The sequence below is a fragment of the Gadus chalcogrammus genome, chromosome 1 (assembly GCF_026213295.1).
Source record: "Gadus chalcogrammus isolate NIFS_2021 chromosome 1, NIFS_Gcha_1.0, whole genome shotgun sequence".
NCBI lineage: Eukaryota > Metazoa > Chordata > Actinopteri > Gadiformes > Gadidae > Gadus > Gadus chalcogrammus.
This window is the reverse complement of record NC_079412.1, coordinates 8835452-8853717: the sequence shown is the minus strand read 5'-3', so window position 1 is coordinate 8853717 and position 18266 is coordinate 8835452. Positions and strand designations below refer to the sequence as shown.

Genomic DNA, 18266 nt, shown 5'->3' with positions numbered 1-18266 from the left:
TGATTCATTCCATCGTTCCCCTCTGCTTTAATTAGTTAATATGCAGAATGCTGTTAAAATAAAATGAGATGGCAGTCACATACTGCACATCCTAAGGCGTCTCCTCCTCCTGTACCAATGTAGAGTGGGTTCAGTCAGGATGTTTAGAAGGGGTTTTTAATGAACCGTTCGGTCAAGTGCTGCAGAGCTGGCTACTGATTGCCTGCATTAGCCGTACAGCTCTGAAGCAAGGAAATTTGCTTGACACCAAAACAACTCAACCGGAAGTAAGATATACTTTCAAAGTATCATAGCTACTGTTGCTGTTTCTGAGTCTATATTTGTCTAAAGAGAACAGACAAAGATAAATGTTTTTGCTGGTCATTTTGTTCCACCTTTTGGGGCCTGTCTGTCAAAATTGTGATGTCAATGTGTTCCCTGTCTAATACTTAATATCATATATGTTAAAGCCTTCTGGAGACACGGTCAGACAGTGTGTGTGTGTGTGTGTGTGTGTGTGTGTGTGTGTGTGTGTGTGTGTGTGTGTGTGTGTGTGTGTGTGTGTGTGTGTGTGTGTGTGTGTGTGTGTGTGTGTGTGTGTGTGTGTGTGTGTGTAAATCGTATTTATATAGCATCATGTACATCATCAACAAGTACACACCATTGATATGTTTGGATAATGCAAGAACAATATTTGGAATTACATATACATGCATATATGTATTGCATATTCATAATTGTGATTAATAAATGAGGGTGAGAGCTATCGTTTCGTGAGAGCCATCAAATCAGACTGACTTATGCATGAGAACATCTCCCTCTAGAGGCCAACTTCAGCCACAACGGACACAGCGGCCTCTGAACAGTTCACCCTCTTTCAGTACAGTACAGTACAGTACAGTACAACCAATAGTTTGATGACTTCAACCTCTGCTAGTGGTTATCAAGTCCTGACATCAGATCACACCTAACCCTCGTGATGATGACATGATGATAATGATGAGGATGAGGATGAGGATGAGGATGAGGATGTTGAGTGGCTGGGATAGGGGTGTTCTCTGCAGTAACCTATGGCTCCTCTACGGTCTTCTTCTCTCTTGGACCCCATGTCGTCCATCGTCCCCTGACTTTGTGTCCTCTCTGCGTGCCATATTGCTCCACCACCTTGCATCCATCAACCCTCACCCACACACCTTACTGTCGTGTTTGCATCCTTTTATATGGATCGAATATAAAACAATCCATTTCAAGCTTTTTTGGTAAGGAAAAATGGTTTGTCAGTGCATAAAGTTTGCACAAAGAAATGTGCATGTTTTATAATGTGTTATATTACAGAAAATGTGCTTTTGGTCTGGGTAACATCCTCCTTGACATCATAAAAATGTGATGATACATGTGAATATACATGCATAAGCTGTCCTCAAAAGTAAACATGTCCAAAAGGTAATAACCCTTGGCATTTCCGCTTGAAAATTCACAAAGCCCCAGCCACACACACATGGGGGAGACCCTGTAGCAGGTATGCTCTGCCAGGCTGATAAGATACAGCCGGTGGCTGACCTCCCTGCCCTCCCCGGTACCAACCAGGTGCGTTCGCCCTACGGGTCTCCCCTCACCGCTCGGTCTGTCATGTGTCTCTCTCTCCCTCTCTCTCTATGCTCTCTTTGTCATTCTGTCTTTCACTCTACTCTCTAACCCCATATAATCTCTCTCTCTCTCTCTCTCTCTCTCTCTCTCTCTCTCTCTCTCTCTCTCTCTCTCTCTCTCTCTCTCTCTCTCTCTCTCTCTCTCTCTCTCTCTCTCTCTCTCTCTCTCTCTCTCTCTCTCTCTCTCTCTCTCTCTCTCTTAGATGCAAACTCTGATAGAGAAATTGCCACGACAGATATGACAGCTGTTGTAAGATTGACATGTAAAGCATGTGTTCACCCTAAACTACCAAATGGGGTTTGCGTATGTAACAATGCATTATTATTTTATAGATCATTTATTGACATATATATATATTAGGTATATATGTATATATACACACATCGTTTCAGACAATGGATATTGGTTTAGCTTATCTTTGTATCGCCAGTCTCTCTTGGTTGAGCATGAATGGACATTGGCAGGCAGCTTTGAAATGCCTGAGCGACTCTGACATTCTGTTTGTTTAGCATCCATTATATATGAAGGAACGTAACTGAGGAGTGGCAATGGGACCTGGACAGACACAGAACCTCCAGATAACAGAGAGAGAGAGAGAGAGAGAGAGAGAGAGAGAGAGAGAGAGAGAGAGAGAGAGAGAGAGAGAGAGAGAGAGAGAAAGCACGCAGGGCTTTTTATGCAATCAAAATACAAATTTACGTTCAGATTCCAATTCTAATTTGGCTCAAACTACTTCAAGCAATTATTGAACCCATCCTGCTCTATGGTAGCGTAGTGTGGGGCCCACAAACAAACCAACTTTTTGACCAATGGGAAAAACATTCAATTGAAATTGCAAACACTGAATTTTGTAAAAGCATTCTGCAGGTACACAGGACAACCACTAACAACGCCTGCAGAGCTGAATTAGGTCAGTATCCACTTCTATTACAAATCCAAAAACGATCATTTAATTATTGGCTACATCTAAAACAAATTGACCCCCACTCCTTCCAGCACAAAGCCCTGCAAAGCCAAGAGATGAACAGGAGTCCCCTCACTCAGCTGGTCCTGAGGCTCTGTCCACAGACAGGTTCCCCCTCTGCTCAGCCCCAGGACCAGTCGGAGAACATATCAATTAGACTCAACCAAATTATAAAACATCAGAAACAAACCTACCTCACCCATTGGAACACTAAAACACACACACAGAGCAAAATGCAGTGTTATCTGGCCCTAAATAGACAGTACACTGTGGCCCCCTACCTGACCACAGTCACTGATGTTAGACACAGAGTGTTGTTAACAAAGTACAGATTGAGCGCTGCCTGGCCATAGAAACTGGCCGCCATAAGAAAACATGGCTGCCCAAAGGGGAGCGGCTGTGCCAGCAGTGTGAAGAAGCTGCTGTAGAGACCGAGCAGCATTTCCTCCTACACTGCCCCAAATTAAAAAATGTCCGCGAAATATACTTTAGCAAATTCGGCCAAAAACACCCACATTTTATAAACTCCCATGAAGACCAACTACAAATATTAATGGGAGAGAGGACAGTTTATTTTCCTATAATGCCTTTTATGTAGCTTTTCATTTCATTAATTGAATGACTTGAATTCTTTTTTTTACTATTAATTCTATATGTACAATATAGAATGTTATGTTAGATTGTTACAGGTTGATATATGTACATATTGTTCTGACGTTCTCTATTGTTATTAGAGGTAATTGTAATACTGTAATGCTTTGGCAACACTGTTTGGCTTACCAATGGTCATGCCAATAAAGCTTTTTTGAATTTGAATTTGAATTTGAGAGAGAGTCAGAGATTGAGCGAGAGAGAGAGATAGTCATAGAACGAGACAGAAAACACAGTGCCTCAGAGCGTCTACTGTTATTACGGATAAAACAGACTCAAGAGGCTTTTCCTTTCACTCAAAGCAAATAAACATCCTACAAAAGTTGGTTATTGATTTGTAATTTCCCATAGATGGCATCAGTGTAAACAGGCCATGTCGGCCATGTGGTAAGAGCAGTCTTTGATACTGGTTAGCTGGTATCAGACGTACAGCCCTTCCCTGAAAGAAACCACTTCACTGAGACACGATGTGTGAATATTTTGTAATGTGAAGCCTGCTCACCAATACTCATGCATGTACCCACATGCAGAAGGAGCGCATGCACACAAACGTCGCACACACAGGGAGATCTGCTATTTGGTATGCATGTGATGGCTCCGTTTGAACTCAAACCAAATGATCAAATATTTATTCTGGTGTTTACAGCTTTCCTGCATGAACCCCATCTTTCATCAGCCTGGGTGTGTTCTTGTTGGGGGGATGAGGAGGGCCCTCTGGGCACTGGGGTTCATTTTACAGATTAGCTGTTTAAATGACTCAATGTTGAATTGACTATCGGGAGCAATGTTTGTCTCCAGGTTGAGTATGTCACTCACCACATTACCAGGAACAGCATTCAATGTTGTGGAAGAGTTAGATATCATCACATCATTGAATGTTCTGGAAATGTAACTATTCTCTTATCTTATTTCTTGGTAGACATTGCATAACAACAAAAAACCATAGTATAGGCCTACTGCCTTTATGCTGGAATTGGTAATACAACTTTGTAATAACAGAGAATTTTTTATGCACACACTTTGCATTATTAATTGTTAAGGGCAAATTTGTCTTCTTTGCCTCAGACATATGGGTCGAAACATTTTAGTCGCTTAATAAATGTATCTTTTAACAATCCTTTTTTTAATATAAATAATGCCACAAGGTGTCACAGTTGCACAATGTGGAACTAAAATAATAACCAATTTCTCCACTATATGGCAGTACACGCTGTATCCTCCGCGAAGAAGAGCATTCTCCGCCCTGCTTGAAACTGAAACCTAAAGAAGATACATTGTTTTTCCCTGGATCAACAACATTGGTAAGAACAGCGATTAAAAAAAATACTAAAACGCAATTCAACCTAATTTGAATGAAAATGAGTGCAGTTATTTCGTCTCCACTTGCTTTTATGAATGAATAATCTTTACTACGTGCTTTAAAGTGATAGCCCACCTATTTTAGAGAGCATCTTAAGACCAAGTTGTTCGGCCCTTTGATTGATTTGAGTAAGCTAAAACTATAACCATATTGATAAAGAATATAGGGCAATATACATTAATATAGAGACTCACAATATAAGTTTACATTGAAGTCATCATTTACTTTAAATGTGTTTCCAATATGTGTGGCGCACTGAGCTCTGGTCTTTGTATGTGTAACATTTTCTCACCCATTCGAAAGCAATGTTTTTATTTTGTTGTTGGTGTCATTTCATAGTTTTTTTTTACCTCGTTTTTTTTTAATGGCTAATTGTTTACCAATGTTAACGTGTAATGGTTATTGATAAAATAATGTCCTTTTTAATCTATTCTGTGTTATGCAATATATCCCCTAGTATGGGATTCATTCCAGCCCGAATGGGACCATTAATCAGTTAAAAAGCCGGAAGAGCCGGAAAATCTAGTAAAGCCAGCTCCTTCATTTTTTTTTACACTTTACGAATGAACCTCGGGTCTCAATGAGAAGGTTCCCAGCATGATTTTTTTAATTTTTTTAATTTTCGTTAAATGCTAATACAGTAATTGTCAGCAAGCAGTGCTGTAGCAGAGTAATGCAATAACTCTGCGTTGAGGTGTTCTGAGTATTTGTCATTCTTGTTTGTTAATTTTACTCTCAAGTTTTTCAGCTGTCATCTAAGACAATAAACCTGGCCCATTAATTCCAGTTACTGTTAATACGTTAATGCATATAACGCAACAGTTAGCAAGAACAGTAAATATGCTATTAGACCTACAAAACACAAGACAATGTGATGGGACTGTGGATGGTCAGTGGGATGGACTGTGCTGAATCAGTCCGGTAAATTTTTGATAAATTAATATTAAAATGGTTAACTTTACCAACTTACCCCAAAAAAGTTATTAGATCCGGAAATACACATAATAAACCATTATTTGTATAACATTAGCTGTTGCATACACTGTTGAACAGATTTATACCATGACATGTGTCTTAAATTGCTACCAACAAAGTAAAACATTTTACGTTTCTACATTTCAGATGCCAGAGTAACATTCTGTCATGGATAAAGAATCAGAAACATCAAACCATCAGCTGCTGAGGTGCTTGAAACCAAAGTTGATTGACATCTTGAGTGCTGATCCCGAATTACTTCTGCAGCATGCACACTCTCGCAAGCTTGTGACAGAAAATGGGTACAAGAAGGTCAGAGCCCAACAGATTTCAACTGAGAAGGTGACAACTCTACTGGATCTGATATACGACGGAGGGCCTAAGGTCTCACACGGTCTGCTGGAACTGCTGAAGGAAGATACCTTTCAGGAGAACTTCCCAAGACTGTCTATCCTGGTGAACCCAGACCCAGGTATACATGTTTATATGTGTCGTTACATGTAGCTTACATACGGTATGTACTTTCATTGAGTGTAATCTATTTTTGTTATAGAAGAAGCATCAAAGAGGACCACTGAGGATTCAGCACAACAGTCAAGATCTACAAATCAACCATGCATGAGTGTTGGTGGGTGACTGCACTTATATTCATGTCCGGTCAAAATCATCCCCATATTTCACACTGACTTGTCTTCTTCCCCGTTTTCATGCACAGTCTCTAAAATAGTGACACAGAAACAGCTGCTGAAGGTGGCTGGTGCGATGTCCAGTACCTGGAAGGAAGTTGGAATACAGGTGCTGGATATTAGCAGCGAGAAGTTGGATGCGATTGAAGCGGAAAATAACACCCAAAAGATGCGAGCATTTCGCATGCTGCAAACTTGGCGTTCTCGTAAAAGGGAAAATGCCACAGCAGCCAAGCTGCATGACCTCCTCAGCCATGAGGATTTGGGCCTTGACCCTGAGGTGTTAGATTCTCTACTGGAGAGCAGTTGAGTCAAGCACTATTCCTTTCATTATGTTTACATGCACACCGTACTACCACTATATCTTATTAATCAGATTTGTAGACTAATCATGGCATTCACATGTTACAGAGCCCATCACGTGCCCTCAAAATGTTTTATTTCCCTAATTTGATCCAACATAAAAGATGCCTCCTCGTAAACGTTCAATACATCTTCGAAATGTAAGGCAAAAACAAAGCACCGCTGGTTCATGCAGTGGTGAAGGGTATGACTAGGTTGTTGTTATGATCTAAAGCTACGCTCTTGCTTTTTAACCACATACCTTTAGACACACTTGGGAAATTGGGATCTTGGACCAACTCTAGTAAATGTATACAATGCAATATTCTATACTACTTTCAAGTTGAATAATTTTTAATTTTATATAAAGCCTATATTTTACGTTGCTGTGTCATTTCTGTTACACTGCTTTTTGATGCGAATTGGTCCGTGCAAATGATACATTGATTTTTGGGGGAGCCATAAGGGTCTTAAGAAATACAGGTATTTTCTATTCTGTTTTCTACAAGCGTAACCACTTTTTTTATCAATAAATAAGAAAGCAGACAGTTGTTGATGGCAGAAACTGACTTTACAAATTACTCAATAACTAATTATTAAAGAGGTGCTCTAGGTCTGATTTTGGAGCTAGGTTTTCAGTATAAAAATAAAAAAAACATGTCAGAAGTTCCTATTTATTCCTGCGGAGTCCTCCAGCATATATTGAATTTAAGCATATCTCATCTCTATTGGCCAGTTATTATAAATTTAAAATTAGGTTTTTGTAAATTGCAAAATCAACTTTGATCAGCTCAAACAGCTGCACATCACTGAAGTCACAAAATGAAGACAAAAATAAACACAAACATTTTGATCCTGATTGACAGCTTCTATTTAAAAAAGAAAACGCGTACTATTAAAAGACAAAAGAAAAACTTTAATGTCCCAAAGGAAACATGGTTTGGACACAGAATCTACTGTATTGGACCTTCCATTCCAGACAAGACCAATTCCAAAAATTCCTCTTGGTAACGAAAATGACCGTCTCATGAAGCAATGATTCCTCTATATTGTCCAAGTTCGAATATCCTTCAAATGTTTGTCAGACTGAACCATCCCACTTACCAACCAATGGATAAACTGCACTGATAGGCTGCTGATGCAGAACCCCCCCCCATCTATTCGGGCACTCATTGACTGCATCTTAATTCACCTTCTAGACGTTAAACCCAGTCATACCCCCCACTCCGAAGGGAGGGAGCAGTGGCCATCGCTCCGTTAGACGTCTTCGTGTTGAGGGGGCGTCTCGATGGCTCATGAGATCACATCAGGACGGGTGAGGGTCCCCCGGTTGTGTGTCATACATGTTGTGGATGTAACATCGTTAGCCTGCCGTTTGATGAAGAAACGCAAGGACTGATAGTCCCTCACCAGACAACAGGAAGACCAAGATGCCATTCAATCTGAATTGTAAAGATGAAGAAATATGTAAAGTGATGTGATGGATGAAACAAATGACCACAATGGAAGAGAGTTGTGTATGCAATGTTTAAGTCTTACCCGATGGATGGAGTCATAGGGGCCCTCTACTCGGTCTGGTTTGAAATCAGTGACTTCACGGTGAGTTTCAACCTTCTCTCGCGATCCTTCGCATTTCTAAGCTGCTTTTCCAGTTCATCTATCCTCTTTTGAGCCTTGATGACTTTGGATTTCACTTGTATCTGGTCAAGTGCATAGTGATGATCCTGTAAAATAGTTCATTTTAAAATTCCTTACCCTTCTTGTCGACGTGACGCTGCAACACAAAACAACACAACGCTGTTGTATATTGCGATATTTACCGGGATACTCTTTACAGCGGTTGATGGGGTGGTGCGTGTCACTCCAGGAACTACTACCGAAACAACGCGCTCTTCGGCAGCTTTCATGGAGGTCCTGGTCAGTCTGGCTTTATGAGGCACCTGTGATGAATAAACAAGAGGAGAATTAACAAAAAACAAAAACATTTTCAAATAAACAAGACATAGCCAACAAGGGAGGTAATTTCCCATTTCAGGTTGATTATTAAAAGAGACTTTGGCTCCTTGGTGCAGCCTAATGCACTCATCTTTTCAGAAAGATAACGCAGCAGCTTTAAATATAAAACAACCACGCACTTTTTTCAGATGTTCTGGGGTGGATGTAAAGACCGAAGGACTGACACAATCCTTCAAACGAATAGTTTGTCCAGTTCGGTCAAAATCATCTGTAGTGAAGTGGCTACTGCAGAGTACTGTTGTGTTGTTAGGTTGGAAGTCCTTGCGCCTCATGGCAATAGTCCAGTCCTTTCTTCTCACTGGATCCTTGGGAAACCTGTGATGAATATATGCATGCATCCATTATGGCTGAATGAGTAGTCAAACTGGTCACTGTGTTTTATTTCCAGGTAAGTTTGCACGAAAGGCCTTCTATGAATTGATTCTTAAGTATTGGTGCAGCAGTAGGATGTTAGAACAACATTTTTGGAAAGTACACAAACCAAAATGACCACTTACTTGTGAAAGGTTATACCACGACACTTACTTGTGTCATTCCTCCGGTTGGAGCACCCAAATGCTGCACATGTTTGTGGCATTTGTTTTTTTATTTTGTTTACCAACTTTAAGTTCCAAACAGGCACCCTAAGCAGAAGACGGTTACCGCCTCAAGATGGCGACCACGCAAGCGTATCAGTTACTGATTTTGCGCTTTCTCTTGTAATGGTCAACAACCTCGATACAATAACGGCATGGCTAAATGTCACGATGAATTTGGAAATGTGGCAATTTATGTTATTCCTCACAACCTGTAGTTCCTCCTAAATGCAGGCCCGACGGCGCAATTAAGTGGACGTCTTCTTGATGCTCCACGGGACCGAGGGAAGTTTATTACCTCACAACAATGGCCGCCGAATCGAGTCACTCAGGTTACGTCACATGACCACGAACCCGACCAATCGTGTCTTCCCTGCGGGAGCACTTCCGGTAGCGTTTCCTGTCAGTGTTTGTAAACTGAGGAAAAATTGGAAGTGCGACAAGATAAATTGATCTCAGAAACTCTTAAGATCCAAAGGTAAGCGGCATTTACTTACAGTGTTGTGTACACGATACATTTTGCATCTCATTGCGGTCCGAGTTCGGTTAAATTCTAGCCCGTATCCGTCCTGAGAGTACTGTTATTCGTAGTCGGCGCTCAAACTGCACGCCCTGCCTCGCTGTTGTGTTGTCTGGCGGGGGCTGGGGGGATGGGGGGCTGTGGGGGGTTCGCAGGCTCAGAGTTGTGGCACAGCTTTAGCTTAGCAAGCTAGCTAGCCTTTTCAATCTTGGTCAACATTTCCCCCCCAGTATTAACCCTCATCGTTGATGCGGGTCACTTTGCTTGGCGTGGAAGTCGAACGAATAAACACGTCCCGATCGTTTTCTGCTGATGGTTGATGACTCGTATGGTCGCTGTGTTAATGCTGAATTACGGCGATATAAAACAGATATCGTGGTTGAAAATTGGGAACGCATTTGCCTTTCCTGATCGCATGTTCAATGCACCTCATACTGAAGACTCATTCACTAGAAATGAGTGCAGAACCTTTTAACGTGAACGTTACCAATAACATTTTACAACTCCAACACTGGGAAGCCAGACACATTTCACCCCCCATTGCACAAGTTTGAAAATAGTTTCAAACATTTGTAGCTTAAACGATTCGTTTAAGCATCACACAACTATTGGGCCGACTGTAAAGCTAGAAATGATTGACTCATTGAAAACATAGAGCCATGCGCCTTACAGGTAAATAGTCCACAGCTCGCATCCCCATGCCCTCATTTCTCTATGTTACAATTGGGAAGACAAACAGGGTTAAATGGACAAATCAAGGCTGATAACATGATTAAACAATAGACTTGTATTTGAAGCAAAGTTTGATGTTTATATAAATTCTTTAAGTAGTTTTTCTTGCATTCAATTAGCATTGCTTTGATGGAAAATACAAAACATTTACGCAATGTCTCTTGGAAACACCATCGGATTTTGGCCCCGTGGACTTTTTAAATGTTAATGAGGTTATTTTAGGTATTGCCTAAAATATGGACATTGTCTTGTGCTGAAGTTGTTGATGCTTCACTTCAAAACAGAAGCGCACACAAAATCGCCTTCTCTAAGTGTTTTTGCTTGTTATTGCTTATACTGGGCTAGTGTGATTACTTTTGTATCATCTGCATGTCTGCTCTCAAACATCGGCTTTCATTTTTGTGTTGTGATATATTTCCACGTCCTTCTTGTACGACACTTGGCATGCACCAAACCATTGGGGGCTTGTTAAAGCCTGTCTAAACACTATCCTAAATTAGTCTAAATTCTGCTCACATCCAAAACAGTCTATTGATTTAATCTTAATTGAGGCCTGGCATTCCAGGTTCTGATTTGACCATACGTGTTAATTCATAGCCTTCCTGTTTGTCGTACCTCTATTGCAGGCTTGTGCCCCTGATGATTTTGGTGGGTGCGGTGTCTTCCGTCTCCCCTCACCCTGAGTGACGTCCTCTCTGTCCCCCCCATCCCCTACTCCCCACACACATTCAAACTGCCAAGATGACACACCATTCCAACACTTCTGTTCGAGATCATATGAAATGGGTCAGTGTAAGAAAGCCTCATAAAAGCACATTGTTTTTGTTTTTGTCTGTGTTTCTACTCCTGTGAAGTGTGCATATTCACACATTCCCCTAGCCTGCCTCCTTCATGGGTATTCCGCTCTCTATTGATAACCTAGCCCTCACTTGTGTGCTAGGCTGGACTTCTGGGCTGTGAGGCAGTGCTGTCCAGCATGGCACTGATGCAGGCAAACGGCATTCCAGGTCAGAAGAAGATGATGTCACCACTAGGCCAGGGCCAGAGGGACAACCCTGAGAGTCACCATTCCCATCACAGCCACGGGCATCAGCCTCACCACCACGGCCACCAGCTACACCACAGTCACATGGGCCATCCCTCCAATGGAAGCTGCCCGCCACTGGTGAGAGACGCTGCAAAAAGCAGTCAGTTGGTCAGTGGACAGGCTGTCTCATTGTTAAACATTCATACGCAAATGTGGCCTCTAGGCATAATATTTTGCATTACTGAACAACGTAAATATATTCTGGATAAATCCCAAGAAAAAACAGGCATATGTGTACATAAATACATAGCTATAGCTCTCGTTTAAGGAGAAGTAAAGGCTATATTAATGAACAAATAGTAATTTCTTTGAATGAGTGTGAATATCTAAATCAACCGAAAAACAACAGCCTCATTTCAAATTTACTGTTCATGGTCATAAATCAAATACATATTATCTATTGTTTCCTCAAAGTTGATCAGAAAGGATGGTGATTATCACGCATCGAGAATGATGGATGAAAAGGGCATCCAGGCAAACCAGAATATGCAGCCCAAGAAAAAGCATAAAAAATCAGGGATCCCCAACAAAATGAAAGAGAAGATGGAGGTAAGGACCCCTACACAGACTCACTTTAGGGCTTTAATAAGTGCGCTGACGTTGGGTTGGGTCCGTAATGAATGTGTGATCCTTTGGTAGCCCATCATGCCGCCCATGGTCATGGAGGACGACTCGCTGAAGGTGCAGAAGAACTTCATCTGTGACCACTGCTACGGGGCGTACCGGAGCAGCTACCACCTCAAACGGCACATGCTCACTCACACAGGTTAGCTCCCCCTCTGCTGCGGCCCACCGACGGCTGGACGTCCCTTTACTGATGAGCTCGCATGTACTTTATGAATCCAAGATGGGAAGTGTACATGGTAATGGGAATTTAAAAAAGATATGCATTTTCTATTATAGTTAACAATGCATATGTAAAGCATATAGTTATACACAATGAATATGATCACTGTAAATAATAATAATGAGTGTATAAAAAATGAATCACTTGAGGTGGAGAAGTAAGTGAAAGGGTTTGAGAAAGCCAAAGCCAAAACAGTGGTTGAATTCAGATAAGAAACCTGCCTCCTTTCCCTCTGTGCTGGCACGGTTCCCAGGGGAGAAGCCGTATGCATGCGACTCGTGTGAAATGCGGTTCATCCAGCGCTACCACCTGGACAGACATAAGCGTGTGCACAGCGGAGAGAAACCATACCAGTGCGACCGGTGCCATCAGGTGAGAACGCTCGTCATGCCGCCGCACATAAGAGAACCAGACATGCATACACACAAAATATAGTCTGGGCCTCATCACATCCCCCAATGGCACTGAAAACCAGTCAGTCAAATTATTGAGTTGAAATCATCCTAACTACAGCCAACTATGAAGATACAGTAAAATATCACCAACTCATGAGATGAGTCGGAAACAGGCAGAAGTGTAATTTATGGCGGTTAGATTCTGGTTGCGGAGGTTCGGTCTCCGCTGACCATCTCCTGACACACAAGTTTACATGTAGGGCGTTGTTCAATGGCTAGCCTAACGATTCAGACAGCGATGGATGTCGTTCAGACGGAAAACACACACCTGGTTTACCCCCACACTATTTTCACACCCTGCGATGGACTGTATGTCTGACGACGGCCCCCTTCCGTCCCTCTGTCCGTGTCCAGAACTTCTCGCGGACAGACCGGCTCCTACGGCACCGGCGCCTGTGCACGGCGGGCGGCGTCGGCAAGGAGGAGATCCAGGCGTGCTGCGACAGCCGCGCGTCGGCCTACCCCCAGGATCCCCCCGGCCACACCGCCACCTGGAGCCCCCTACAGCCCTCCAACAACCGCCTGACTGTCTGACCCCTGCCCCCCCCCCCGCTGAAGGGTGGAGGGAGAGGATGGAGGGACCAGCCCTGGGGATGGTAGTGTAGCGATCCACAGCCCCGTAGCACCACACCGTGGAGCTAGGTGGTGCTGCAGTCTCTAGGCGGTTCGGCCCACGGCAACCCAACCGGCCGGGATTGCTCTCGCAAGCGGATGCTAAGCGCTGGGTGTACATTGTTCTCAACTTGTCCTTTTTTATTTTTGTGGTTTGGGGGGGGGGGGGGGGGGGGGGGGGGGGGGGGTAGATAGCTACTCTCATGGTATATGACTAATACAGGGTCAGTCGGTCTTGGTTAACGTCACTATGGCAATAATCAAACAACGCACACACACAGAGTAAGGCCTGTGCCGGGATGCAAGGGAAGACTATATTTTACTACATGTGCTGTGGAAAAGATCTTTTTTTCTTTTTTCATTTTATCTTTCTGTTCCTGTTTTAGTGGTACCACCACCAGGTAGAACCTATCAGACACACTACTGAACTCGGTGCATCACCACATGTGCCAGACACCCGAGACGAGACTTTGTTTATAAAAAGTGGTGTTGGACAGTCTTTTCCTCCTGCTAATTGTGATTTACTTCCCTCCCTGATTAGTTAGAGCTGCTTGGTTGAATTGTGTCCTTGACTGTACTGCCTTTGGGCAGTAGTAATCATATCTAACCAGTAGATGTGCTTCTTTCCTCTTGCAACAAAAAGGGTTAACTTTTCAGTTTCTGCAATAGGGGGGGGTTTGTGTTCTAGAATCAAGCTGGCTATCTTGCATCCAGTTTGAATATAAGTGAAATCAATCTTTCATTACGGATACAAGTCTTGTATTCAAATCACTATAACTTCAATCTTACTATGCAGGCATGCCTTTGACCTAGCAGAGAAAATGCTATTAAAAATGAATAATTACCAGTTTAACCCCATCGGATTTCCAAAAAAAAGTGTCCGTTTACTAGACGATGGCGTTATGTGAGAATGTTTTTTTTAGTGCTGTCAAGCGATTAAAATATTTAATCGCGATTAATGTCATAGTTTACTCACGATTAATTGCAAAAAAAAGTTCTATGTTAAATATCCCTCGATTTCTTTGTCCAATTCATTTTTCTCATTTTAATGCTCTTATCAACATGGAGAAGTGCATCGGCTTGCCTTGTGCAAATGTTTTTTATTGATAACAACATTGGCATATACTGATCAAAACAGGACGATACAAAAATAAGCCTATAGTGCAATTAAACGATGAACATACAAACATACTGCCTTGAATATAGCAGGCAGGTTACTGCTTCTCTGTTTTGAGCCAAAGATAAAAATAAAATAATTGCGTTATTCGAGCGATAAAAAAATTAACGCCGTTAAAATTGGTTTGCGTTAACGCTGTTAATAATGCGTTTAACTGACAGCACTAGTTTTTTTTCCATAGTAACCATTTGGCCTTAATTGGACTTGGTTAACAAACTGGCATAATATTGATATTCTCACATTTCTGACCATTTTCTGTACCGACGATGAATGACATAACTGCTACAGAGCACAGTTCACAAGAAAACTTCTGGTCAGAGTTTTGGTAAACTATTTCATGAAACAAGTATGATTATCTACATTTAGGGATGTCCAGCAAAAGTCCTAACGTTTGTATGATTCTGTTTTTGTTCAGAAAGGAGACTTGTGTAATAACATTGTAACCCCTTCAAATCATCTCATCTGTACGTCTTCCCTGTTTGAATTTGTTTCATTGCTATTATGTGCTGTCAGAGGTGTTCTCTCTGCGTTTCCACATGAAAAGCTGGGTCAACATGTTAGTGCTTCACCTGAGATACAGAGAACTTGATTACCCATAGCAGGGCCTCTTGAATGGCACCCGACTTCTAGTCTAGCTGTTTTCAAACAAAAAAAAAATATTATAGACAGATGGAAAATATATTTTCATTGAGATAGGCCGGCCATCCAAATCTCTGGGTTTTTATTGTATTGTATTTTTTTTCCCACACATGATTTATTTAAAGAAACTTCCAATATCCTTGTGTGTCTTATCTGTTTGGACTGTGAGCCAAAAGGTTTATAGACTGGCATGTTCTGTGGTGTCTCCTGCAGCCTCTGGCCTCTTCAGTGAAGATGAGTAGATCATGAGTACATCACCTTCACGATCGTCTCGATGCCATGTGCCAATCTTTTCAGCGCCACGATGACAACAGAGCTGTACAAACTGGATTCTTACGGACGCTCAAAATGTGGTGGTCAAAACATGACAACAGTTAATAGAACTAGACATTTAGTTATACCTATTATTGTAGGTAGTTTCATTGCTTCCGTGCTAATAGATGATGTGAAAGGCAAAGTTTTTCCTTTTTTACTGCGTATGAAGTTAATATATATTATAAATTGTATTAGGAGCTGCCACTCGCCCTCCCCCCCATACTATTTTTAGTGTAGTCATGGTTGGTCTGTTCATTTTCTTTGTTTTTTTTCGTGTTTTTTGATCCCCTTAATTAACAGCATTTCAAGGATTTTGTAAAGAGTAGGGGGGTAAGGAAAAGGTTTTTTTTATAAAATAAATGTTATTCGTCATCGTTGTCATTTCACATTTCAGCTAAGATCCATTTTGAACATAGAAAGACAAAATGTAAATCAGGGCCTCAAACTTGAATAAATGTGTACATTTTAAGCACCCTCTTCTTCTCCAACTATTACTAACATGTTTTTTTGGTTGCTTGTAATGTTACTATTAAAAGTTCAATCAGTACAATATTAACACCGGAACTTGTAACGTTCCTGTTGCACTGTGCCTCCGGTACGCAGTAAACGCTAGCCTTTCTGGCAGTAAGTAAATCGGTACCGAGAAGCCAGTTATGGTAGATATTGTAATTTGCTCGGTGTTCCACCAGATGGCCCTCCAGAACATGTCTCCGTCATTAGTGATCGGAAGAGCAAATTTGAGTTGATTTCATTAGCGTTCAATTGATCAAATACATTACCAATAAGGTTACAGGTTATTAAGTTGTATTATATATAGTTTTTTTTGTGTCTTACCGTAGCTCTTATACTTCTTACCACAAGGGGGAGGTATTGCTAATGGCTTCCTACATTAGTCAATCATAAGTTGACAACCGAATACTTTTTTCGCTGTTTACGGATTTGAACAGCAAACAAAGCAACTGTAGCAATTGCTACGGTAGAGGAATGCAATATACCTCCAGTACAGAATTTACAGACATGAAACAATCTATATTTGACTAGGTAGGCCTACTAGTGCTAGGCCTGCCTTACAGCGTGTGTGGTGAGCGTCTAGGCTCTTCCAGCCACAACACCAGGTGTGGCCTAATATATGCTGATAGTGGATGAGGTGCGATATCCTCCAACACAAACGCACATACTCAAAGCAGTGTAAAGTGCTATTCAAATTAGAGGAATTATTAATCAAATACCTACTCACATTTACACCTGTGCTGAGATGAGCATAGGGTGCATCAATACAAGGTGAAGAAATGTGAATAATAATAATGATGTAAAATCAACCAATTTTGTACAGAAAACGTGACCATGTCTCCAGATATGTTGAAGAAAAAGTGGATTTACAACACAATGAATGCAACGCGCCCCCCCCCCCCCCCCCCCCCCCCCCCCCCCCCCCCCCCTTATAATCCAGCTCTGTGTGTATCGGCACATCCGCCTGAACAGACAACGGATCACACCCTTAGTATCTCCCCCTTTTCTCTCACTATTGACCAGTTCTTTAATTAAAGTGTCTGGATGAGCTCAGCCTGCAGGGTGCTGGGAGTGTGCGCCTCACCCCATGGGACCCATCTTCCCTCTCTCCAGCCTGATTTACAGGACCCAGCGCCCCGTAGCACTTAACGCCGGAGCGCCTTAAGTGAGGGAGACGGGGAGCAGATCAGAGAGGGGAGACCACTCCATCTTCATACATATAGGGCATAGCATAATCCCCTCCCGCCTCCAGATCTGGGCCAGGGAGAGGAGGTCCGGAGCGAGAGACACAGAGGGAGAGAGGCACGTAGATGTACCTACCTATATATTTATTTATATATACTTTTTTGTGCTCTAGCAATGTTACTGTATGGATTCCAAGCCAATACTCCCACGCCTTTGAACCTGATCCAAGAGAGAGAAGGAGAAAGAGAGAGAAGGAGAGAGGTAGGCCTATAGAGAGGGAGAGAGAGAGAGAGAGAGAGAGCGAGAGAGAGAGAGGGGGTGGGGTACTGACTTCTCCAATCTCTCCCACCCTTCATCAGGGGTGTGGGGGGCCAGGGGACACAGCTCTGCTCTCTATGAAGGCAGAAACCAACAGGACATCCAACCAAAGATTCCCCCTGTGGCTACTAAATCTCAGCGGACTGTAAAAATAAATAAAAATGAATGCCGCCCAAAATAAAAAACAACGGCAGAGCTGTCAGCAAACGAACGGGACGGAGGTTTACAAAAACAAAAGCCCTAGTTGGCAAAGCCCCCAGTCTCCCTACGAAGTGTTTGGAACCTCCCCCCCCCCCCCCACCCCCAACTCTGATCAAATACCTCTCAGGGCCAGGAGGATGATTGAAACCGTCTCCACAACAATGGGTTCCTGCTATCTCCTCACTCCCCAAGTGTGGGAGTGCCGTCTCATCTGAGGCTTTTGATTAATAAAGGAACGGTCGACTGGCCTAGAGCGTCGCCGTGCCCCCCCCACCCCCTCACCCCGCTAACATCCATCACGTGCGTGACAGCCCACCTCTCCGCGTTAATTAGCGGTGATATTTAAGCTGTCTGAGGTGGTCTTTGGCCGTCAGCACAGTGGCAGCGCTGCTCATCATTATGAATTCAATTCTGCCACCCCGGATACTCCTACCTCTACCCCCTTGCTGCACCACTGCACCACTGCACAGAAC

At 42.5% G+C, this 18266-nt stretch overlaps 3 protein-coding genes across 5 annotated transcripts; 2 read left to right on the top strand and 1 right to left on the bottom strand.

Moving 5' to 3' along the window:
• Nucleotides 1–4457: 4457 nt before the first annotated feature.
• On the top strand, nt 4458–8623 carry zgc:174906 (uncharacterized protein LOC571548 homolog). The gene is made up of 4 exons (XM_056587440.1): nt 4458–4542; nt 5724–6048; nt 6130–6204; nt 6292–8623. Exons 2-4 carry the CDS (start codon nt 5745–5747, stop codon nt 6570–6572), a joined length of 660 nt encoding a protein of 219 aa, XP_056443415.1. The 5' UTR covers nt 4458–4542; nt 5724–5744; the 3' UTR covers nt 6573–8623.
• On the bottom strand, nt 5802–9621 carry LOC130380285 (THAP domain-containing protein 2-like). The gene is made up of 5 exons (XM_056587448.1): nt 9118–9621; nt 8740–8935; nt 8425–8544; nt 8144–8328; nt 5802–8046 (listed from the first exon to the last, which is right to left on the bottom strand). Exons 1-4 carry the CDS (start codon nt 9195–9197, stop codon nt 8170–8172), a joined length of 555 nt encoding a protein of 184 aa, XP_056443423.1. The 5' UTR covers nt 9198–9621; the 3' UTR covers nt 5802–8046; nt 8144–8169.
• Nucleotides 9393–15928, top strand: znf740b (zinc finger protein 740b). Of its 3 annotated transcripts, none has more exons than XM_056587420.1 (7): nt 9393–9673; nt 11074–11233; nt 11388–11612; nt 11949–12083; nt 12174–12300; nt 12635–12753; nt 13191–15928. In XM_056587420.1, the coding sequence occupies exons 2-7, from the start codon at nt 11189–11191 to the stop codon at nt 13368–13370; spliced, it is 831 nt and encodes a 276-aa protein (XP_056443395.1). In that variant the 5' UTR covers nt 9393–9673; nt 11074–11188; the 3' UTR covers nt 13371–15928. The 3 variants fall into 3 exon arrangements, with proteins under 3 accessions (XP_056443395.1, XP_056443387.1, XP_056443403.1); XM_056587412.1 differs by having other exon boundaries at nt 11074–11239; nt 13191–13594; XM_056587428.1 differs by lacking the exon at nt 11074–11233 and having other exon boundaries at nt 9396–9673; nt 13191–13594.
• Nucleotides 15929–18266: the final 2338 nt, after the last annotated feature.

What these genes read in the sequence shown, in the direction of transcription:
- zgc:174906 (XM_056587440.1), top strand. Translation starts at nt 5,745, where the DNA reads ATGGATAAAGAATCAGAAACATCAAACCATCAGCTGCTGAGGTGCTTG. An exon ending in CCTGGTGAACCCAGACCCAG is followed by an intron (nt 6,049 to 6,129) that starts GTATACATGTTT and finishes TTTTTGTTATAG; the next exon opens with AAGAAGCATCAAAGAGGACC. An exon ending in TCAACCATGCATGAGTGTTG is followed by an intron (nt 6,205 to 6,291) that starts GTGGGTGACTGC and finishes TTTCATGCACAG; the next exon opens with TCTCTAAAATAGTGACACAG.
- LOC130380285 (XM_056587448.1), bottom strand. Translation starts at nt 9,197, where the DNA reads ATGCCACAAACATGTGCAGCATTTGGGTGCTCCAACCGGAGGAATGAC. An exon ending in CGTGGTATAACCTTTCACAA is followed by an intron (nt 8,936 to 9,117) that starts GTAAGTGGTCAT and finishes TATTCATCACAG; the next exon opens with GTTTCCCAAGGATCCAGTGA. An exon ending in CCGCTGTAAAGAGTATCCCG is followed by an intron (nt 8,329 to 8,424) that starts GTAAATATCGCA and finishes ACTATTTTACAG; the next exon opens with GATCATCACTATGCACTTGA.
- znf740b (XM_056587412.1), top strand. Translation starts at nt 11,189, where the DNA reads ATGACACACCATTCCAACACTTCTGTTCGAGATCATATGAAATGGGTC. An exon ending in ATCATATGAAATGGGTCAGT is followed by an intron (nt 11,240 to 11,387) that starts GTAAGAAAGCCT and finishes CTTGTGTGCTAG; the next exon opens with GCTGGACTTCTGGGCTGTGA. An exon ending in AAATGAAAGAGAAGATGGAG is followed by an intron (nt 12,084 to 12,173) that starts GTAAGGACCCCT and finishes ATCCTTTGGTAG; the next exon opens with CCCATCATGCCGCCCATGGT.